At 33.7% G+C, this 26,070-nt stretch overlaps 1 protein-coding gene across 1 annotated transcript in view; it reads left to right on the top strand.

The window, feature by feature from the left end:
- Nucleotides 1–24,072, top strand: part of LOC112052709 (lachesin) — a 91,216-nt gene extending 67,144 nt beyond the window's left edge. Inside the window, exons 6-7 of the mRNA XM_052881865.1 lie at nucleotides 5,727–5,855; nucleotides 23,924–24,072. Coding sequence (XP_052737825.1) covers nucleotides 5,727–5,855; nucleotides 23,924–24,072 — 278 coding nt within the window. The remainder of the gene's footprint in view (nucleotides 1–5,726; nucleotides 5,856–23,923) is intronic.
- Nucleotides 24,073–26,070: the final 1,998 nt, after the last annotated feature.

Below are 26,070 nucleotides of genomic sequence, written 5' to 3'. Positions count from 1 at the left end.
AAAGTCAGTGGGTGCGTGAGGGGGCCTTTGCCGCTACCTTTCATTGAACATTTTAAGTAGGAATACAGCAATTTAATTAATTTACTCTTCCCTAAGATATAAGTAAAATACAAACAAGAAATGACAATCTAAGATATTTATATGGGATTCGTACTTAAACCATCCTACTGTGTGCTGCTTTATGCCCTTCAACCAGCTGGGCTATTCTGTAACGATGTGTTTTTGTATAACTCGCAAGTACCAATTTCAAAATCACCTCTATCTCTATCTGTCTAACACGATACTATAGAAAGATAAAGATGGAGATGAATATGAAACTCGCCCTTGCGAATTATGCAAAACATCAATACAGAATCGGCCTGCAGGCAAAGATTTAAAACTATTAGACATGTCACTAGCGCGTCGAAACTGAGGCGAACAAATGTGGCTAATTGTCTTAATTTAATTTAGTCGCATAGTAAATGAAAGTTATTTAAACAAATAATACCTAAATATTGTCTAAATTGTCGAGTTTTTGTGTTCAAGAAGTGTAAAAAACTGTATATACATAAATTTATGAGTATTGTAATGTAAGAAAACACAAAATTGTGCATGTGTGCGCTCAGTGGAGTACCTAAATTCGGATCACTTTTTTGCGGTGATTTTGTCGGCACGTAACATATTTAATTGTATAAAATCGTTGTTCGTAGAAGCTTAAGTATTAAGCCTCATAAGCGTGTAATTTCACCAGCAGTTGAAATAATTATAGCATTAGTACTTCCCTGTATGAGTGTTTTTAAAAAATACACATAATATAGTTATTACTTACAATTCGAGAACAAAAACCATAAATACTGTTAATAAAAAGATTTTTTTTTAAATACCTATTTTATGCCTGCACAAATTTGAAGCAGCTTATTGTTATTGTATAACATAATTATTTCCTTATTTTCTCATAAACGAGATTTACTATTACAAGAGGTTTAATTATTATTGATACAAGGAACCCCAATTATAGCTACCACTAAGGGGAATTCGTGACGAGTAGCAATTGGAAACTGTACTGACAGGGTGATTAATCGGCAGGTCCTACTTAACCCCACCAGTACTCTGCCCGCCTTCTGCCATCAGTCAATTCATTAAGCTAACAAAGTACCACCGGTAATGACTTCCAGAGAGAAGCGAGCGCGGCTATACAACTAAGATTAGAGAATTCTAATTCATTTCTAAAGAACCCTTTAATACATGAAAGCGTTTGCACAGATAATTAATAGGTAACTAGTAACAATATAGGTTCGAAGTTTGAATAGGGCGGTAAAGTGAACTTACTAGACAGGACACTTCATAATTGAGTGTTTATTGGAAACTTTGCCGAGCGTCAGTTTCAAATTACCAGCGTCAGTTACAATCAATTTACATGAAGAAGTCTAATTAAAGAAGCAGTTACAAGTTACCTCCATAAATCTGAACAGGAAACAATACAGGCAATCCATTAGAGGCCAGAGTTCCAGAATATTCCAATGAGGAAAGTTCGAGGGGTGTCCGACACGACAAATATAGTTTTTTCATCGCAGCCGAGCGGCACTTTCGAAATTTGTTATGCCCAAGTTGCTGGGAAGTATGGCATAAATCACTTACAACTTCGAATAGATTTAAAATACATTATTTGGGCTTCAAAGTTATGATACACGGCTCACTTGCCGGCGAAACTAAAGGTTTTAAGCAAGTTTAAATTAAGAGCATTATTACATATCGATGTAATGGTGGAAAAAGTTAAAATATTAAACCTACACCCTAACTTTAGAACAAATTTTCATTAATTCTCCGCCTACTATAAATTATAGCATTTCACTTCCAAGTTTTTATCGTTTTTTGTAATTCATAGAATATATTACAACTACTTATATTTTATAATTTTTATTTATTTATTTATTTTTTATTTATTTATTTATTATTTATTTATTATTCAACAAACAACACATTGAATTTAAGCCTAACCATAGTGCAAACACAAACATATTTCAGCTATAAACTTAGGTTTAACAAGAAATATACTTGGAGAAGATACCTGAATTCATTTGGTACTTTGTTCTATGAAATTAAATTTAAAATCAAAAATGAATTAATAATTTAAAATGAACTAATTGGCCTAGTGCTGTGTACTACAAATACTAGCTAAACTAAGTCTAAGTCTTGTAAGCACACATGTACATACTAAATTTATTCACATGAGGTTAATGTATACCCCTTAATTTAAATAAACAAACACAACAGTAGATAGTAATTGTAATGACAATGACTTCGGTGTAGAGCACAATGGGGCATTATACAAAATTTGTCCCTTATTGTTTCACATAAAACATGTTCAGCCGACAACGGCGTGTCGCTCGCCTATTTGTTTCATGTTCTACAAATTATGTAGATAAGCGAATGAATGGATGAAACTTAGTCTCGAGACTGATGAAAATTAACTCCTCCATCCTTCTATTAGACGCTTTTCATCTACCGCTCAAAGTTTCAAACAGATATTATGAATGCTACACAGCCACTATCTATAGTTGAATCATTTAATTTTCCTACTATTTTTAACAAACTACAAGATACAATCAATATTCAAATTAACACTTTTAATTTGATAAGCTCAAGTCCGGTCGTGCATGGAGTACTGTCACCGGGTAGGTTTCCATCCCTACGTCATTGACATTCCTAGAACTCGTACGAAGCGATTTGTTTCTTCATTTCTTATACACATGGCTAGGATAACTCTCTCCCGAAGTCAATATTTCGTAATTCTTACAACCTGGGCATCTTTAAGATGAGTGTGAATAGGCATATTCTAGGCAAGCGCGTTTCAGCTTAGGCCACATCTACACTTATCATCAGGTGAGATTGTGGTCAAGCGCGAGCTTATTTCTTACTAGCGGACGCACGCGACATCGCCCGCGTGAAATTAAGTTTTTTACAAATACCTCGGGAACCATGAGTTTTTCCGGGATGAAAAATAGCTTGTGCGTTAATCCAGAATAAAATCTATTTCCATTCTAAATTTCAGTCTAATCGGTAGTTGCGGCGTTAAAGAGTAACAAACATCCAAACAAACATCCATACACACTTTCACGTGTATAATATTAGTAGGATAAAAAAAAATTATAGCGTAACTATCGTTCACGACTTCATCTGTGTTATGGATTATCCATACGGATTTTTAACTTATGTTTTAATATTTATTTCATTAGCTAGGCAGGCTGAGCTTCACTCACCACCCTGGCGGAAATAATACCATGCAATTTGATGTTCCGCTGTAGTATAGAGATCAGTCAAAGATATGGGCAGAATTAACTCTACTTTCCACTTTAGCGTGCTACCATTTTTGACTGCTTCATCACCTAACAGCCCATGAGATGTCAGTGACACGCTCACCTATGAAAATTGTTTACCAAAGAGAACAAAATATAAATACTTACAAAGTACACACTTAAAAAGTATATTTTAGTGGGTATACTATAAAATTTAAATACAAAATACTAATGGAATAAAACAAAAACCCTTCGTTAGTCAGGTCATTCAAATCGATAAACATTATCCGTTTTCTTCATTTAATTCCAATGTTTTTATAAGACAGCCACCCATAATTAGTTACTGAGCCGAGCATTCAACTTGTAATTAAAATGTAACTTCGGAGGACGGATCAATGGGTAAATGTTGCTTTTTCATTTTGCTCCCGGGCACCTTTAATGTTTTATCCAACCAACACAGAGTTAACAATTGTTCAGACTAGGTATGAATAAGAACGGAATTGTTGTAGGTACCTAGTTGATCAAATAGAGTTTCAATTGTACTAAATATTTATGATACTGAAATGAAAGCTTTATTAATAAAACACTGTTCGTACTAGTTTCTTAAAACATGAGGATTGTGGATATATTACAAATCTACCATCCAAATCCGTTTAACCCTTGGTCACGCCATCACGCGTGAACGGCTGGACTATTGCACTATTTTTTTTATGTGTTTGTTATTGACAGAAAAAAAAATAAAAATTGAAGGGGAAGGGGTAGGGTAGGGTAGTTTAAAGTTTACATCGAGTTTCACGCAGACAAAGTCGCGGGCGTCTTTTCGTTCGTTCAAGATAAATAACAAATATGTTCTATCATTAATTAATACTTTCTAAGATGCGCAATTTTATTTATATTATATATGAATTTGAAAATATTTATATTAAATATGAATTTGAAAATAATATAAAGTTAGGAAAGCCTTTCTCAACATTTTGTGCTCTATAGAAACACCCTGAGTCCGAGGGGTTTGAACGTCACTTGACTTATGACACATCGACAGGCCAAGTTTATTCAATGGCCCGTCTCGAAGACAGCACAAGAATTCCGTGGAGTCGCGGAATTTCATAATAACTTTAATATCTCAAACGATTCAAAACGTGATACCTTTAAGAGAATAGTTATCTTCCTTCTACTGAGAACGTTGCGTTTTAATTAAAATAGCAACGAACACTTACTGCACAGCTATAATTTTAAATAATGTCTTTGAAAAAGTTACTTATATTTTCTGCACACAAGTGGAATTTCTATTACTTTTTCCGCTTATCGTATTTATGTGTATTACTTATTCCGTTTTGTTTTTGTTCGCGTCATTGTTGTATTTAAAGTTATTATCGTAATAAGGAACATTCCGAATTTAATGATTCTTCAGGATCACCTCAAAAATCACTATCAAAAATGGTTAAGATAATAATAACCAGAAGTAACCTTTCCGAACTAGAAAGCAACACAGCAAAGCAAACAAACAAATATTAAATATTCAATAAACGATGAAAAAACGTTGGTATTTAATTGCACTATGTGGCTGTGTGTTCAGGATAACTTTGTAAAATGGTGATTAATAACAAAAAAATAAATAAAACCTGGCTGTGTTTGTTGTGTGTTCTTCTACGAGCCATGACATAACTTGACGTTTCAAAAGTGCTTGTTAACTAAGCCTAATTGAAATAAATGAATTTTCACTTTGACTTTATTGTAGTGAATATTTTTCGAAATATCTCTGCTACTCTATCGACGTGTTAGTCTCGCATTGTTTGCTAACGAAGCGTGGCACGCCGGTCGACCGAGAGCTCTACACTTTAAACCATCACCCTTCGGCTCCTTCGAAAAATATTGCCCCTCCTTTTTATCCTCTTGTTTGAATAATGGCTGTAAATATACTTGGGTGCCATTTGAGCAAGGTGTCAGGAAAACAGTTCGAGTTGAAACCACTAACCGCACTTGTTTATCAAACCTTGTCTACTTTCGCGTTTCCAAGTGTTTTCCAAGACTTCTTGGTGAAATGTAATGTAAGCACTACACACGATGTCGTGCAAATGTTTATTCAGAGAAGGGGAACTTCTTAAGCTATATAGTATTGACGTGTCCGTTAAATGGTTTAAGGGCTTACTTGGGAAAATTATCTACTTAACTATTAACAGCCTGTAGGAATGAATACTACTTATTACAGTTCTAGATAAATAAATACTTATTTTATAATTAATATAATAATAAATTTAAATTTATTAAAAAATAAGACAAACTGAATTCTAAACTGTTGTAATTTACGTACATCATAATCTTAAATTATTTTTCAATGTACCTACTAAAATTTTTTCTAAAACAAGATATTTGTAACGTTATTAAAACAGTTTAACCCTTTACTAAATTTTATTTTCTTTATTGCTAATAATGTTTGTGTTTTGTCAACAGTACCGACACTCGAAGGTGAGATTGTAAATCTCACTAAAGTGACTCGATCAGAAATGGGAGCCTACTTGTGCATCGCAGCCAACGGTGTTCCGCCTACCGTCAGTAAAAGAATAATGCTTCAAGTGCACTGTAAGTATATTTTATATGATTTTTAATATAATATATGACCCGGTGAACTCCATACCACCTTAATTACCGAAGTGGCGATTCCAATGCAAAATTGCTAATTACATTTGTTTTGAGTGTTATTAGAGCTATCAAAAAAAAATCTTCTAATGACCAGCAATGCATCTTTAGAAAAATATAATAATAGCCGCGCCCCACGCTTTCACCCACGTAGTTCCCGTTGCCTTGAGAATACGGGTATTAAATAGCTATGACACTCACAAATAACGTGGCTTTCTAGTGGTAAAAGAATTTTCAAAATCGGTTCAATAGATCCAGAGTTTACCCACCACACCACCACACCCAGAGGACCACAAACTTTACGTCCTTATAATATTAGTGTCGATATTAATAAAATGATATTTTTTTTTGAAACAAAACAACCAAGCAACAGAACCGTAAAATCACTTTAAAATATTTGTTTATTTCAAGTAAACTTTACAGCACTTTAGTGTACAAGCACTATTGAAACGTGAAGTTTTTTTTTTATAAAAGCTGCTGCTGAGAAGAGCCTTTTAAAATCATCATTCTATAGTATATTATATACCTACTATTATATACTATATTAGAATAATAAACGATATGAAATCATGGGAAAATAATTTTCCTTTATTTTCTTGATAGTATAAACTGGTTTTAACACTTCAACTTGGACTAAGCTATTAGCAAGTAGCTTTCGCTACTTTTGGGTAAAGTTTCGAAAGCGCCAGGTAAAATGTTGCGCGTGTATTTTGGCTCTTAATAATGCAAAATCGTTGCATACTATGCACCTCATTAGAGAGACTACGCCCGGTATCTGTTATCTTTAACATTGTTGCATTTTAAGACAGTAAACCATCGCTAAGTCCTATCCAAGTTAAAGTTAAAATACTTAAGTGCGAAATTCTTAAAAATTATTCCACTTTAATTCCTGTTTTAACTTTTTACTACTTCTACTCTATTGTGATAACAATGGTTCTTTTTTTTTCGTTTTTGTCTCTCTATTTACTTGTATTAGTCATTTGCTATTACGTTTATAAGGTTTCGTATATATTTTACAAAAGTGAGGGAAATTAGCTGCAAAATACCTAACTAAGTATAAATGTATTGCACCATGCTCTACTACTTAGTATAGCAATAATGTACCAGCACATTTTCTAGATTTATTTGTATAATAGTATACATAAACCAAATTTTTCATTGCTAATTTGATAAATTAACATAATATTACATTTACAAGAAATAAGTATATAATAAGTAGGTAAGCTTTACAAAAAATATTCATATTAGTGGCTATACAGAGTGTTGCGAAGTATTTTCCATAACTTCAAGGTGGTGACAAGTGCACTTTTTTTTATTCTTTACAAGTTAGCCCTTGACTACAATCTCACCTGATGGTAAGTGATGATGCAATTTAAGATGGAAGCGGGCTAATTTGTTAGGAGGAGGATAAAAATCCACACCCCTTTCGGATTCTACACGACATAATACCGTATAATCGCTTGGCCTTACGTCTTTGTCGATAGGGTGTTATCTAGCCACGGCCGAAGCCAAAAGCACTTATAGGAGCCTAACTGCAAAACATTTTTTTTTTAACTAAGAAAAAAAACTTTTTATGTTTTCATACAAAGCAATTTAAATTATTCTGACTATCCTTAAAACACACGCCTTTATCTATCCTCGCATTTTAAAATACGTAATCGTAGTGGTAAGACTGTCAATATGGACGAGATATGGCAACTGGCACTCCGCCATTCACTAGAGTGTTTTCAGGTAGCATGGGTACGGTGACAATCGCCTGTATGACGCTCATAATACGTATTATTATCGCGAGTCGCGGCAATCTTTCAAGAGTAAAGCGAACTGTCACCCGCACCATCCTATATGAAACGAACTGTAGTAAGCTACTTTATGATATTTATCAATGAATAAGTTTGGCTAGGTCGTAATATAAGGATGCGATATAAGGAACACATTTTTAAATCTATTTACAAAAGAAATATTCTTTACTTTGAAAATATTATTTTTTTTAAAACACATGTTCCTAAGACATTTTTAATTAACTTTCACTAAAGAACCTTAGAGTTATGGGAAATACTCCCGAGCACCCTATATACAAGAAATGCGCTATGAGACAAACATTTAAGGCAAAGCGCTACTCAAAACAATACTTATTGGCAGTGGAACTTTGATTAAAATATTGCTTTTCATTCGTCACGTTGAACGCTACACCCCCAAGTCTCGCCTTCGAAGATGAAGCAGATCGGTTCATTACGAATTCAGACCATGAATCAATTCATCCCTGCGATAAAATCTACTCACCTGCGTGTAGTACCAATGAGCAAAAACGTCGCGAACTCACTTATCAGGAGATCTCGAAGGCTAATTTATAACCAGGTTATTCAATGCTCGGTTGGTCGGGAACTCGGGGGTCCGACATCTGAAATATGTAGGGTTACCACATTAACGTGATAAATGAGAATTCTAATTTTAAATTGATACTTTATAATTAATTACTTTACTCAGTTAAGAACAATTTAATTTTTATTTTTAAATACACAGTATTGAAGGTTCAGATAGAAAACATATTTAATACTGAGTCATTTTTGTATTATTAATAAAATATACCAACATTTACGTATTATATATTTAAACATTACACAGTATTTTGAATTTTAGGTCTTTTCATTGTACCACACTTTGTAGCTTTTTGAAGCGTCACTGAATTGCACACAATCATACTCAAACAGTAGATGGTTGCCAATTTATACATACAAGTCGCGCCATCTAGCGTCGGCACGAGCTAACACGAGATCAAGTAACGTCATATCCGTCTCAGACTACTCTTTCCTACAATATATTATTTTCGCTATGATTATACTTTTTTTTATTATTCTTTACAAGTTAGCCCTTGACTACAATCTCATTTGATGGTAAGTGATGATGCAGTCTAAGATGGAAGCGGGCTAACTTGTTAGGAGGAGGATGAAAATCCACACCCTTTTCTACACCTTTCAGTTTTTACACGACATCGTACCGTAACGCTAAATCGCTTGGCGGTACGTCTTTGCCGGTAGGGTGGTAACTAGCAACGACCAGAAGCCTCCCACCAGCCACACCTAGACCAATTAAAAAAATTTCATCAATCTGCCCAGCCTTAAATCGAACCCAGGACCTCTGTTTTGTAAATCCACCGCGCTTACCACTGCGCCACGGAGGCCGTCAAAAGTCTACTACTACTTCTTAGTAGTACTGTATCACTTTTCTTTATATAGATAACATGACAGTAAAATCAAGAATGTCCTAAAAAATAAGAAATATCATGGAAAACGTAACACGTAAGCAATTGGAAGATTTTCGTGTTATCACGTATCATCTTCGATGCGTGGCTCGCATCTTAAACAGGCTTGAGCCGTTTGTAGTCTGCGTGTTTAGTGCCCTGTTGACTATCAGTTTGTCGAGAGCTTTTGATAGTTATGCCAAACGTTATTGAAATTCTCTCTGCATCTCTATTTTGTAGAACCTCATAATCGTAATAATCTAAAGTTGAGCTGAATTCCAATTGTCGCTCCTATCATAAACGTCCTAGTGTAATTATAAATGCGACTTTGAGTTTGTTTATGTGTTTGTTAAGCTTTTGTTGTATCTTTATTACTTAACCGACTATCGTAAAAGTATAATAAATGTATAGAAAAATATCCTACTGTTTCCAAAAATAAAAATAACTCTCAGACGCGAGAATAAATTAGTCTTCGGACAATTAGTGGACAAAATAAAATTTAATGTCGAGTATCACAACCATCACAATATTTCGGTATACAGATTAAATCCCAGAAATATTAGATTATTTTTTTTTAGAAACTAGTCGGGGATACTCCGACTTAATATCACGTGAGTTTTAGCCGTATTTCATAATCTATAAAAATAATAATATAATTTTTACATATGTACGTATTTGTATCGTGTAGTTACGTAATTTATTTATGTATACTGGGAGTTTGGTTTTTAGCAAAACATTATTATTATTAGCTAAATGTTAAAATTAGTTGTGAAAACGAACTTATGACCATATTTCACTAGTCGCTAGTTTGTGAATTGTCTAATTGATGTCAAATTAAGCCAAATATGATATTCCCAATCTTATAAGACAAATATATTTGTATAAAAAATATCTTGATGTATTGTATCAAACAAATTCCATCTGTTTAACATAGTTTTATAGAAAACGATACAAAAGTTTTTGACCTTTCACAAATAAACAAAGCTTTTCATTACAATCCGAACAAATGATAAATAAATTCTTTTCATACTGCACTAAAATAAATTAATCTTTTATCTCTACATCGATTCTCATTCAGCGGTCGTTGGTGAAATCTGAATAATGCACCGTAGCACACATTTCCATTTTCACGGTAACTGGAATCAAATGTTAAACTTTGTCATTTCGAGTAACCACGGTTACGTAATATCTTTGTTATTGCAACAAGTGAACTTTTCGTATGAAATTAAACTCATTGTGCGTACACATTGTATAACTAATTGTCTCATTAGCCGAGCGGTTAACCTGTGTAGTTTGAGTCCTGCTAATAATAATAAATGTGTGTTTATTTTTAAAAGGAAAAAAAGAGTTGCCTCTTAAGTTAAACTGTAATAAGTTCCTGTCATTATCGTTAAAAATGTATAGTAATCGTCACAGAGTCAAAAATCACTCGCTCAAACGCATTAAATAACGTGATGGGTCTAAGCTCCAAATCCCCTCTTCTAAAAGACTGTTCAAAATAGCTGATTCATGATGATGATGACGACATATAAAGTGCTTACTTTCCGTAAGTACAGTTCATCCAACCTTTGTATGTATTCAACCCTATGTTGTCTAAAAGGTGTCTTTTACGTCTATATCTTTATGGTAGTATCTAGCCACGGGCAAACCTCCAACCAGACCTAAGCCAAAAGTTATTTACCTAAACCAATCCGAGCTAGGAATCTTACTCAGGTCCTAGACTGGTTATAAATTCATAGTTTCACTTAGCGAAATCGTTCAAGGATTAGACCTAAACGCCTTAAATGAAAAATTAAAAAAAGTACTAACATAAATAGGACTCACATAAAACATAAGTCTAGAAAATCTATTTCGATATATAATTATGTTTTCTAAAAAGGTTATTCATCGTGATGAAAGTTATGTTTAAATAAAAACACACACAATTCACCTTGAAATTTTATCACCAGCATCCAGCGAGACGATCCATCAATTTTTAGGAAACACCTTTCTATATTAATTTTTACAAAGCTTTCAATCATAACTGCTTCTACTCGTATCATTTTTAATCAAATCTACGTGCTCAATAAATGACAAGGTATATTATTTCTTTACATTGTTTAGATTATTTAAATTTATCTTCCAAGTACGTATTTAAATTTTTCTGTTAAAAGGGTCATTTATCCAGATTTTCTTAACTTCACTTATTTTATTTAAGTAATTTCAAATTCTTTTACAAGTATGTTTAGCACGACGCTGTGTGTTCATCCTTTAATTAACAGTTCTAAATTCATGGACTGCTGTTAGTTCAATATTGTGTAAAGTTTTTCGAGGCTTTGACCACTATTCGGACGTGATGTCCGCTAGGTATTTGCATTCAGTTATTGGGGACACCGATGTAAACACTCCACTGATTGGACTGCGCTTTGTATAATTTATATTAACCTATATAATAAACGGGTATAAAACAGGTAATTTGAAGTCAAAAATACAGAACAATGCAATGAACGAGTACGTAAAACTAATATTTGTATACATTTTATGTTTTAATTCTGCATGTCGATACTGTATTCAATGGTTCTATGAAACAATAAATATAATATTTATTTATTGTTGGGCTAAATATAAAAATAAAGTAAAATCACTGTTACAAAAAATGTTGTACTTTCTTTTGAAAATAAAGTATAACATTTCACTTTATAAATTGTTCTTAAGCTGATAATATTTTTAATTTATTTTGAATTTTTAGCTTTAATTTTGAAATCAAACCAATAAAAGCTTGCAAAAATGCGAAATTTTAATAGTAACATGTGACATAATTATCGCTTCTGTTTTTATAATAGTTAACGCTTGGAAAACTAGAAAAAATATGTATCTACTTGTAAAAAAAAATGGGAATGACATATCCGATTGATACGAGTAGGTTTAAGCAATTAGCGATTTAGCGTTCCGGTACGATGTACCGGAGAAACCGAAAGGGGTGTGGATTTTCATCCTCTTCCTAACAAGTTAGCCCGCTTCCATCTTAGATTGCATCATCACTTACCACCATTGTGGTGGTGGTAAGTGAATTCATTGCACAGGTGAGATTGCAGTCAAGGGCTAACTTATTACAAGTTAGAATAAAAAAAAAAGGTTGATCACTATTGATAACGAAATGAAACAAACATTTTTTAATTTTTGAGGCGTTAGCGATTATAGAAAGGTAATAATCGATATGATAAATAACTAGAATGGTTTATTCAGTGAGTAATACTTATAGACTTTTAAAAATATTAACGTTATTATCTTTCATAACCATTGTTAAAACGTCTACACTGTTGAAATAGCGCAGCCAAAGTTAACACAAGCGGTGGCTCACAAATTCAGTTAGTCAAACAGAACTACCTGACGCTTAGCGGTTCACCACTAGTAGATACCTGTATAAAACAAATAGTAAAAGCGCGATGCTCTTAGTGACAACTGAGGGAAATTTACTTCATAGGAAACGCAATTTCAGGAGAACAAACAAACTACTGGCTGGAACCCTTCCACTCAGTTTAATTACTTCGCAAAGAATGCGTCGCGTTCGCCCGATGAGAAGACAAAATTAACACCCACAAATATTTAATTTAAATTTTCTCCACCGAAAACGAATGATAACAGCCTATCGCGCGAACTTGTGGCCGTCTTAAGGGATGTTTTACACTGTACTGGTTCACTGGCAATAATAAAATTTTTATGTAAATATTTAATGAAATTTGGGATAGTTTATTAAGTTATTTTTATTCGTTAGGATTGTAACTAGTACCAGTCGGCCTCCCTAACTGCCAACCTCACCTGCTCGTGGTGCACCTTGCTGATGGACTGACGAGACTCTGGCAGCCGATAAATGGCGGTATAACAATTTTAATTCGGCTAGACTTCACAAGTATCAGACCGGTATCGGGCAGCAGCGACACCAGTGCGGGAAGTCTAGGACTGCGAATGACCAACCCGCATGCCCAGCGTAGCCATTTACGGGCACAACCTTTTAATGGGACAACACAAGTATAATAGACAAGCGGACGCCCGCGACTTCGTCCGCGTAGAATTTAGTTTATCACAAATCTCTCGGGAACCTTGGATTTTTTCCGGGATAAAAAGTAGCTTATGTGTTAATCCAGGCTATAATATATCTTAATATTAAATTTCAGCTAATTCGGTTCAGTAGTCGAGGCGTGAAAGAGTAAAAAACATTAATATCATCAAAATCATCAGTTTTCGCAAAACTCGAGACATTATGGATTTTTTCGGGATAAAAAGTAGCCTGTATTAATCCAGAGTAAAGTCTATTTCCATTTCGCATTTCAGCCAAATTGCTTCAGTAGTAGCGGCGTTAAAGAGTAACAAACATACAAACGAACATACATTGTATTTCATTTAATATCTACGTTCATAATGTATAATTGAGCGAACACTATTAAACTTAATACCCAGTGCATTCCTGAATTTCTCAAAGCTATCAGAAATAACGTTTCAAAATTCAGGAATGCACTGTGCACTATGTTAGTGAATATTAACTTAACCAGGTAAGCCTAAGAAAGATTTGAGATCTTTTTGAGGCTTAACCTCGTTCCCGTGTAATGAATTAATTATATTGGGAAAATTGCATTCCTGTGTATTAGTAACAGTAGAGTTTATGAGTAAACACAGGAACTAATGTTTAATTAACCCCTTTGGAATAATGATTATTTGCCAGTTATGGAGCTTCTACTATTTCAACGCACTCAGTCTTTTATAAAGTTGACTTCATGATGTTCTATACCCTAATTTTTACCCGACTACTGAGAAACCAAAAGGAAGGGTAATGATTTTGGCAGTTTTAGCAGTGTTTGTATGTTTGTTCCACCGTAGCCCCTAAACTACTGAACCGATTTTAATGACCATTTTTGGTCCTGTGCATGCCTCTATTTAGATCTGAAATATTTTCTTTTTTCGTTCTTTATTTTTTATATTTTTTTTACTAATATCTCACATACACACTTTTCAAAATCTATATGTTGAACATACTTTATAACAAAGTGGAAATAAAATTCTATTTAAAAATAAAAATTTTATTTCCACTTTGTTATAAAGTATATTCAACATATAGATTTTGAAAAGTGTGTATGTGAGATATTAGTAAAAAAATATTTATTTTCAACGTTTTTTTTACTTAAAAGGTAATCTCAAAGGTGCATACTGCATTTTTATGTGCTCGCAACAATAAATTGCAGTAAGGAAATGTGCTTAAAGCAACAAATCCGGTTTCGCTAAGAAGCCAGCTTGAAATCCCGATAAAATCTCAAGGTAGTGCCGACTACAAAACACCGAGAAATCCGAAAACGGCGTAGCGTGTGCGCCACTCGGTTAATCAAACTGTCACTTCAAGAATTCCGCGCGGAATCCCTCCCAGAGAAAACTCCCGTAACTTTTGATTGCTGCAGAGAATTCCAATCTACTTATACGTTTGGAAATTTCTTAATCAAGTCTCTTAGTGCTAGTTTTTTTTTATATAGCACTTCTTTATCATTTATACTTTGTAAGTATTTAAAAGATATGGCAAATATTCTTATAATAAAAAAAAATAAATAAAGAGTAATGCGGGAACAATGGATTTTTCTGACGATAAGAGTAGCTTATTTCTTAATCCAATGTCTATCTCAAGTCACAACAAATCTGTTAAGTAGTTTTTGCGTAAAAAAGTAACAAATATCTATAAAAACTTCGCGTTTATTATATTACTAGAATTACCATTAATGAGTTTGCTTTTTGTTGAAAGTTTTCTTTAATCAGTTTACATGTACTTTTATTATTAAAACTCTGAACTTCTCTTCAACATACTGATACGTTATTGTTCAAAGGTTCATCAAAACACGATGTAATGTAAACGTTCATTCACAGCAATAACTTTGTGGTAATACGTTTTCGCAATTAGACGGCAACCATTGCGCATCTGTTATTCATGGAACTTGGGAGGAATATTGTAATCTATTGAACTCACGTTTCTAACAGATAACAAAACAACTCTTAGGGTTGACACAGACAAGACACAGGGTACGGTCAAGTACATATTAGGCGTTTCAAAGCGCACGCTTTGATAACGCGCGCTCTTCGAACGCCTAATAAAGAGGTTGTTAAAGAGGTTTGGAAGAGTACACATGCAAGCTCACGCATATACCATCGAACAACCTCTTTATTCTTTAATGAAATTAAAACGCGCGTTGTCAAAGCGCGCGCTTCAAAACGCCTAATATGTACTAGCCCTTACTCATTTAGTAGTTACCTACCATTAAAATTCTCGACGTTAAAATAAAATTCTAAATTATACACACACAACACTACACCAAATGGCAGAGAAACGACATAGGCATAGGAAAAACAATTTGCCATTTATGAGCCGGCCATTAATAACTTTGTCGGTAACTACTTGAAGGTAGGCAAAAAGATTCACCTCACGTTGAAAACAAAATTATGTTACTATTTTTATTGTCTTTAAGTATGTTCTCAACTCAAAATATCCGTGCAAATTTTAAAACAAATTTTGGAACAAGGACCAAAAAAATACCCAAAAATCTGAACCTAAAACCTCCCTAAACAAACAAAACCACTACATCAGAGAAGCGAGTATTCTTGTTAATCGCTTTAATTGGAGAAACTTAACACCGTCCCTTTAATAATTACATAAAAGTCTGCTCATTATTCCGATTTATTTAAAAAGGAAAAAAGCGGTTTATTTAATAAGGGCACCCTTATTGGACCTTGGAGTTATTAATTAGAACAAAAATTCCCGATCGTTCAGATTTCATTCGCTAAATTGGCCACTTGAAGTCGTGAAAGCCGTCAAAAGGATCTTAACGACGGTCAAAGAGAATAACCGCAAATAAGCCCGCGATCTACCCCCTAAGGAGGAAATTCTTTCCTTAATTCATTCTAAACAGGCTTTAGGGAACGTCGTTATAACTGCTTACATTTGTGATATAATCACTGCTTTATGTGTTCAGATACTCATACGAGTAAGACTCCTCTTATAAGTATCTGAATACATTATTACCACAAAAATACCGTTTTTATAATGAGTGTAATGTACGAGTGTAACAACGTTTTATGACCGAGTATTTTTTATTAGATTAAATTTTTGTATTTTATTCATTTAAGAAATTATTTTAGCTAATCAGTGACCGTGATCTTGCAAATATAATATAACGATCCATATTTAATCCACATAATATTTTAATGTAACTGCAGGGACGTGATGTATACAAAAATGCATTCCCTGTGTTGATGGCTCATAATTTATCTGTATTAGAGATAGAGAATAAACTTCCCATTTTGTACAATTTGTTCACATAGTGCTTACCCCTAATTAAAACCTTGTGCATGTCACTGACTGTATGGTGTTTTGTGTTTTAAGGTACATATACATGTCTAAAAATAAATTATTTAAAGTTATATAAAGTTATATAAAAGTATACCTGTTTTGATAACAGGGCGAGAATCGATGTCTCTCGCCAAAGATAGAGATTACTGGAAGAAGAAAGAGGAGGCCTTCACCTGAACGGGATCCACATCACAAGAAGATAACTAACCTAGTATGATTAATTATCTTAGAATAAATATATAGATAAATTTATAATTTAAACTAACACACCTAACAAACATTTGAAATGTAAATTGATGTGGAAATAAAAGGCTTTATTATTATTATTAATAGGTATAGTACCTACCGTGCGCAGACTTAACAAATCGAAGATAAAATAAACATAGAAACGTAACGACTAAAATTTAATTTTTGAACAAGCTATTTGTTCAATGAAATCCAAATACAAGCGAAGCAGCCAATTCTGGGATAATTTTCAAAGTAAACACCTAACAAACCTGGAATTTTACCACTGCCAACTGGAGAGAAGCGACTGCTAGCTAACACTGCGCGTTAATACACTTAGACAATAATTAAATCACTAGCAAATAGCTTTGTTTTTTGTCTTGGAAATCTATTAAGGAGTTTCTGCTTTTAATTATTCTATAAAATATGTTTTATATATCTATAAAATATATAATAAGAGCCGTGATAGTGGATATGACTTCTGCCTCCGATTCCAGAGGGTGTGGGTTCGAATCCAGTCCGGGGCATGCACCTCCAACTTTTCAGTTGTGTGCATTTATAGAATTTAAATATCACGTGTCTCAAACGGTGAAAAAAACACCGTGAGGAAACCTGCATACCAGAGAATTTTCTTAATTCGCGTGTCTGAAGTCTGCCAATCCGCATTGGGCCAGCGTGGTGGATTATGGCCAAATGCCTCTAATTCTGAGAGGAGAGTCGAGCTAAGCAGTGAGCCGAATATGGGTAGATAATGATGAATGAGGAAGTAAAATATGCTTTATAATTAATCTACCTTGGCTTATTAATATTACTTGTAACATCGATTGGCGTACTTTATCAGTAAAATAAATACCGTGAATCACGGTTTGACCGTTAATGCAATGACGGCAAATGGCATAACGTTGTCATAACATAATACTCCTAATAAGCCACCCATTAGATGTGTTGCTATTAGATATTAATTCAATTAATAATCGATAATTATATTAATCGATTCTTTTCCTATAAATCCTATAGCTTCGAAACTTGAAAAAATGTATGTAATGTTACCGATAGGTCACGTGATCAACTCGAATATGTTATTATTTTATTCATTTTCAAAGCGTCAGCGTTTATAGTAAGAAAATCTACATGTAAAATGGCTAGAGCGGAAGATTTTTAATTATTATTAATAAATACCGGACGCCCGTGACTTGGTCCGCGTGGAATTCAGTTTTTCACAAATCCCGCGGGAACCATGGATTTTTCCGGCATAAAAAGTAGCCTATGTGCTAATCAAGAGTAAAATCTATTTTCATTATAAATATCAGCCAAACCACTTCTGTAGCAAAGAATAATAATAATTTTTAGTGTGATATTACAATACAAACAAACAATGCATTGAAATAATATAATAAATACGGGCACGTAACTAGATGTAAGCATAGGTACGTTAACCAATGTAATGTGTGAAACTTAGAATTTAAAACAAGTTTGCATACGGAAATACAAAATAAAAAAAAACAAATCCCAACTTGGTGCAGCAATACAAGTAAACAGCTGACAACTGCAGAAGAATTCGCTGAAAAGTGGTGAAGCGGAACGTTTGAGCAAACAGCTCGTTCACGGGAATGCGATATCGCCGCACTTTACAGCGTATGTTAACACAATTTACGCGAAGTTTACGCAATAACATTAAAGTTTGATAGAAGAAGTTTGCCGCCACATAATATTCTTTTAACGGTGAAATTACACGCACACGAGGCTTAAAATCTATGCTTCCGGTTGACATATGTCAACCCTTACGTAGACTTTTTTTTTATTCTTTACAAGTTAGTCCTTGACTACAATCTCACCTGATGGTAAGTGATTATGTAAGCGGGCTAACTTGTTAGGAGGATGATGAAAATCCACACTCCTTTCGGTTTCTACACGACATCGTACAGGAACGCTAAATCGCTTGGCGGTACGTCTTTGTCGGTAGGGTGGTAACTAGCCACAGCCGAAGCCTTCCAACAGCTAGACCTGGACCAATTACTTACATAGTCTTAGACGCTCTACGACATAGACTACCAGTATTCGTAGCAAAGTCGTAGAGCATCTACGAGGCGACGTTACATGGGTAATAATAGGGTAGTATACTCATATCAAATTTAATATAAAATAATAAAAAATAAACATCATCATCATCATCACTAAATTAAATCACTAAATTAAAAAGCGAAAAATAAAATCATAATATTATTATGTTCTACCTGCTGATCAGTTTAAAGACGGTGCTAAGTATTAACTTAAGCCGTTTCTGAAAGAACCTCCTGAAAGAGCACTGTCTGAAACACCTAAAAATTTTCAATTTTCATGGCTTGAATTATCTTTATCCTTAGTGTACCTGTGTTTACCTGTGACAACCAATAAGTGGGTCTGCAATTATAATTGCCACAAGTTAAGTTATTTTTGTATATTTTATTGTAAGATTGTTATTGTAACCTATTGGCGTTCTGTTTAAATAAATAAATATATAATGAACAATTTAAAACCATTTAAAAAAAGTGTCGACGAGCCTGTTACATAACATAATTAGTAGTTTTTTTAAAGAATATTTGCCATAATATGTATTAAATAAGACCAATATTCCCAATTCCCACCAATAAGTTGGGAAAGACTGTATAAGGAGCCACTGTTGAGGCTCCAATAGCTCAACTTAGTTTAATTAAAGTCTCGGAATTTATAGCCAGTATCCTAAATAATCAAAATCTAAATGAAGTAGTATTTTTAATTTTCAGGACTAAAATTATTAGGTCGTTATGATTATTATTTACTTCAAAGGTTGACTGATCTTCAGAAAATTAATTTCGACACTCAAATTAATTCATTATGTTTTTTTTTATTTTCTACTGAGCCGTGAGCTGCTAACATTTTTAATTAAAACGTTAAAATCGAGGAAAATTGTGAGTATTACGTTTTATATTTGAACAATCCGGATAATTTGCTCAGAGATCCCGTATTACAAAAGCCAGTCTTGAAAGCAATTAGTACTTAATTATGACCCCGGTAAAGGCATCGTTTAATGTAAAGTATCGCATGCCAAAGCCAAATAACATTAAATGTCTGCGGTATAGCGTAGATGCGTCCCAACTGTGCAAGCTACGGAAGCCTTGCGGCTACGTTTACATTGGTAAAGTACTTAGCACAGATATCTTGTATATTTGCGACACAAATAGTAGATTGTTATACAAGGGGCTAAAAAGACCCATTATACACGAGGTATTTTTAGGGCCCGAGATGTAAGACGAGGGCCGCCTAAATAGAAACCGAGTTTATAATGGGTTTAGCCCCACGTGTTACACTCTGCTTTTCACTACGATTGCGAGAAAATAAAATAGTTTAGTACAATGTTCAATCATTTATTTAAATTGAAAATTAAATGTATACAAAGTCTACAATTTTGGATATTAAGGGAGATGTTTTTACCCGGTAACATAATTATTTCCGACTACTCTGAATATGAATAATGAGTATGTAAGGTAAACGTGGGAGATAATAGTTTAAAAAAACCTTTCGTAAGTGAATCCATTCATTGTTGTTTTCTTCACTTATTAAATATTTCCTAGGTATTCGTAGGTAAGTATTTAAGTAAATGCGTCTCGACTCGACGGTAACATATTGAAAATTTCATCCATCTCCAAATTAGGATCACCATTCTCACTAGATGAAGACAACAATAATTTATTAAACAACAATAACAACAAATTATTGTTGAAAAATATGTAAGTTACGGTCACAAATTCACAATGAATTTCTGAAAAAAATCAAGTGTGTATTATTCACTTCACGCCAATTGTTTTTTAAATTCTAGCTTTTTCATTTTATTTTTTTCACATGAGAAAAAGGCAAAGGTATTAAACCGTAAAGGATGTCCCATGTCTTCAAATCTCGCTCTATTTGCAACTCAATAAAAATTAATTAAAAAAATAAACGCATTCCACAGACAAGAACACTGCATTTCATTCCAATTTAAAGTTTTTTATTTATTTTTCAAAATAATCAGGGCCTTACCTATAATGATTCTATTTTCGAATAAAACCTCCTCCGTTTTGTAGTACTTGGCTAGTACTCGTAACAGACAAGAATTAAAAAAACAAAATTACTTTAGCCCATAGAGGCTAAAATGCTTGTTTAGCCCCGCTGTGGAGTGGTAATATGACAGTGTTTTTGAGCAAGAGTAGTGAAAACATTATTTTTGAAGGATTCAAAGTCAAAATTTCATTTATTTCAATTGGGCCTAGTTTACAAACACCTTTGAACGTCAGGTAATGTTATTAGACAATAGGATAATATACTTTAACAATACAAACATCACTATCCAGCCCTAAAGTAAACGTAATTTGTGGTTTGAGTAAAATAGATGATTTTATAATGTACGAGTAAATTTATGTACCTACTACTTATAATGTATGTACCAGTATATCCACTCAGCTACGCGGCAGTCAAATGGTAATAATTAAAGTCAAAAACTTAAAATTAAAGTTGTAAATGTGCCTTAGTGTTCATTAACACGAGCAACAGCTGCTACCGACGACTGCCGCCGAGACGACTCGGCGGTAGCCAACGGCAGTCGACTGCAGACTGCAGATGACGACGCCGTCGCCACGGTCGTCGGTAGAGTTTTGGGTTGGCCTAACCCCTCTCATTCCGAGAGGAGACTCGAGCTCAGCAGTGATCCGAATATGGGTTGATAATGATGATAACTTTGAACCATACCACAGAAAAAATACATCGGTAGAATTGATGATTCATCAAAATTAGTTAGAAATTTATTTGAATCAATGCAATTCATTTAATGCAAATGCAACGTCAAAGCACTGCAAATAAAATATACAAATGGAAAGTTGTGTAAACAAAAAAAATAGGGCTTTAACCGCACTAATGCGTACGCATTTACTACCCCACACTATATGTCAATAGCGTTCAATGAACAATAAACCTTATTTTATGATCTATAAATATGAAAATCGAGTGGCCGAGTTGAACGTTGAATATGCGTTGTGGTATTCACCACATGTGTATAATATTCGTACATCATTGCAAACCGCTAGCTACTATAAGCGGTTATTTCATGCACTGTGCATTGAAATTGTAAAAAATATTGTAGGCCTCGAAAATTTGTTATGGCAATTTTATTTTATTGTAATTATGAATTAAAATTTGCATCTACGATTATGTTGAACCTACATATTATTGTTCATATCTGCGGCATTATATTTTATAAGAAGTTAAGTTACCTCTATTTTAATTAATGGGTCAATTAGACGGCCTCCGTGGCGCAGTGGTAAATGCAGTGGATTTACAAGACGGCGGTCCGGGGTTCGATCCCCGGCCGGGCCGATTGAGTTTTTCTTAATTGGCCTAGCTCTGGCTGGGAGGCTTCGACCGTAGCTAGTTACTACCCTACCGACAAAGACGTACCGCCACGCGATTCAGAGTTCCGGTACGATGTCGTGTAGAAAGCGAAAGGGGTTTCATTTAACTTATAACAAGTTAACCCGCTTCTATCTTAGATTGCATCATCACTTACTATCAGGTGAGATTGTAGTTAAGAGTTAAATTTTAAATAAAAATATATATATATAAGCACGTGATTAATAATTTATAATTCCAGATTAAACCACGGAAATTTCCATCCAAAAAATAAATAATAAAGTAAATTACATAGCCTAGAAATTAAATGAAACGAACATGATTGCATTAATCAAAAAATCTTAACTACTACTAATTTTAACTGGCTGGTATATTAAAATATTAAAATTCAACGAAATTGGTGTCACAACTGTAAAACTTTTGCATATGCAACTAACGCAAGCATTCGATAGTTTGCAGTTATCCACGGTAGAGTGAATTTATTATTTTCTGTAATTTTATACTAACTGGAGCCTGTGTTATTCTGGTATTTGTTAGATTGGGAATTTTTATACCTAGACTATCTACATTGGATATTGGGTATTGACTGTCCTTTTGGTCCAGTATTAGCCTTTGCTGTGATGTTTCGAGTCCAGCCTCTGTAGCCAAGTGGTACGTCGATTCTCTTTCTACGATCGCTAACGCTTCGAAAACTAGATTAAATGTATGAAAATAACAGATCTTGATCACGTGACCTGTCGATAGCAAATGTCATTCCCATACATTCTTCTAGTTTTCGACGCGTTTGCGATCGTAGTAAGAGAATCGACGTGCGACTTAGTCACAGGGGCTGTTCTGAATATATTTTTTTTTATACTGATGGATAGAGAGCGAAAGCCAGACACAATAACTCATTTTATAAAGGCTAAAGGATTATTATAGGCTAAAAGATTATTATCCGCCTATGTTCATACCGTATGAAGTACGGCACCAATCGCGGAGTTTGGACCGTAATGGCTTTGGAAGATACCAGTTTTTAAGGGCCCTCAACTGTCCAAGTATAAAGCAAACGAGCTGTCCAAGTATAAAGCTATAGCAGGCTCTAAATCCATGAGCTTTTCTTTTTTCTTAGAAATACTCGGTAGCAGGTTAGAGATACGATTTTATTGGCGCTACACCTCCGTGCTTTGAAGAGTACGTTAAGACATTATTTGCTCCCAACATTATCTTTATCATATGCACCATCTAACCCTAAAATAGTCTAGTTCAGATCTAGGGCAGATCGTTTCTCTTTTGAAGTATATCATGTAGATAACTATATTTTATAGTATAGATATGTTATGTGACTACAAAATCACCGCAAAAGTGATCCGAATTTATCTACTTCACTGAGTGCACACATGCACAATTTTGTGTTTACTTACATTATATATTAATGTATATATAGTTTTTTCACATTCACACACAACTCGACATTGTAGTTTCGAAGCGTTAGTGACCTATCTAATATATATAAAATCTTTGCATGTAGTTACATTCAGTTACTTTTGGCCTATAGATGAAAACACATGTGTTCTTATAAAGGACTAGTAGACACCCACGTGGTTCCCGTTCCCGTAAGAATATAGGTATATAATAGCCTTCCTCGATAAATGGGCTATCTAACACTGAAAGAATTTTTCAAATCGGACCAGTAGTTCCTGAGATTAGCGCGTTCAAACAAACAAACTCTTCAGCTTTGTAATATTAGTATAGATAAGTAAACCCTAGCTTAAAAACTACAAGAGTGCTTAATAGAATATCTTGTTTCAGTTCATCCATTAGTTCAAGTACCGAATCAACTGGTGGGAGCGCCGACTGGCACGGATGTCACCTTGCAGTGCCACGTGGAGGCTTCGCCCAGAGCTATTAATTACTGGACGAGAGATAATGGTAAGAAAGCTAAGTTAAACTATTTTTAAATCAGCGTGCAAAATAAACCAGAATACATTGCTTTAAATAGGATTGGTGGCATAATGTATTCTTTTCAAGGAAGTTTTATTGTTTATATAATTAATCCAAAGTATGGGAATATTCAGTCATTCTTTTTTTTTTAAACAAAATCCTTTAGTATAAATATTTGTTTGTTATGATTTCACACCTAAACCATTAAACCGATTAAAAAACTCTTTCACCAATGGAAAGCTCATCAGCGAATAACATAATCTATATTTTTTTGGCCGTATTCCTAACAAGTTAGCCCGCTTCCGTCTTAGAATGCATCAGCACTTGTAGTCAAGGGCTAACTATTAAAGAAAAATAAAATTACCGTTAAGTTAAAACCGTGGGGCATCCAATTAATATTTAAAGCCGTGTTCTGAAAAAAAAAAACATTTCATGTAAGCTCATTGTTTCATTAATAATTACAATATTTCCAAATCACATACAAATAAATTTATTTACTTATACTTTAATATTGTTCCAAATATTTATGAAAAAAACCTGCATTTCTTTAAAATATATTGATATGTAAAGTGGATATTGTGTATAAAGAAATATTCTGAAAAAGAATAGCACTAACAATTTAATTAAGTGAATGCATTTTCGCACAACACGATTATGTGAGTAAACTTTACAATTCTGAACTTTCTAAACATGATATAAATCGCAAAGAATTAATAAGGAACACGTAGAAGAAAATTATTTTACAATCTCTGATTGCCCTAAGCATAAAGGGCAGCCAAGTAAAAGTATAACGAGCTAGTCGTAATTTATAAAGCTTATTAAGTCCCAGGCACGAAACTCAAGAACGGAATAAGCAACTAATTTCATTATTCATAAAGCACATTGAAAGCGTTAAAGTAGTCATTAAAGAAGCCGTTATTCATATTTCTACTATCTTTCTTGACAAGCAACAGAGGCTAGTGCCTCCTTACAAGTTAGGCTTAGCACGCACAATAAGAAATACTTCTTTAATTTATTTTTAAAAGCTTTGTTCTAAAGAGCCTAAATTACTGAATCGGTTCACTTGTGCTCTGTATATGTCACCTTCAAATTGTAAATTCTGTTAGATTATAATCTATCTCGAAAGATTGTAAACTGTTAAAAGGCTGTGAACCGCAACAAACTGAGGGCTTAGTGGCAGTTTGATACTGTGACGATCGCGTTAACGTAAACTCGAATTTCTAAAGAATTGAAACAGTGCCACCTCTTGGCACTACTGCACAACTTTTTCAATTCCATAATTATAAATTCGCGTTTACGCTAACGCGGTAATAACAGTATGAAAATATTGAATACTCCCACTAGGCACTCTGCTAACTGCTTACAATTGAATGTGTTATTATTGGGTAGATTATAAGGATTTTTTTATTTTTTATTTGTACGTTCACAAAAAAAAAATACCTAACCTCAATCATTGGTTTCTGAACTACTAGAGAGCCATCCGGTTCTTAGGAGTTCAGCATCTTTCGACAGTTCAAAATCTCACGAGATAGATTATAAACTAACAGTATTTATAATTTTACGCTGTCATATATAATATACTTGTACACACTTGTATACTAACGACGTGACTTATAGGTATTATAATAAAATGAGTGAAAATGATGTCTTGCTTTACATTCTTTATGAGTACGAAGATTTAATAACAATGAAACACAATTATAAAAGTAAATATTATTCTTGAATTTAGTCAATAAATCTTAAAGAATATAGCACAAAATTTAGCGAATCGTTCCTAAAAAAAAGTTAAATTTGTTGCTAATATAAAGGATCATTAAAATGTGTAAACAGTGAGTTCTTAGCCCTAGCGTGTTTATGGTTGTGTTTTAAGGAGCATAAAATATGCGCTATTTTCATGTCGGTTTTTTCATTTAGTGACGATTTATTTTGACTTTGATTACATAGCGTCAATGTTACGGCTTATTAACGGCGTTGTAATTATACGCGAGGATGACAACGTGAAATATTGCTGAAGC

Source organism: Bicyclus anynana, chromosome 1 (assembly GCF_947172395.1).
Source record: "Bicyclus anynana chromosome 1, ilBicAnyn1.1, whole genome shotgun sequence".
NCBI classification, from domain to species: Eukaryota; Metazoa; Arthropoda; class Insecta; order Lepidoptera; family Nymphalidae; genus Bicyclus; species Bicyclus anynana.
Note: the sequence above shows the minus strand (reverse complement) of the source record. Positions and strands in the feature narration are given on the sequence as shown.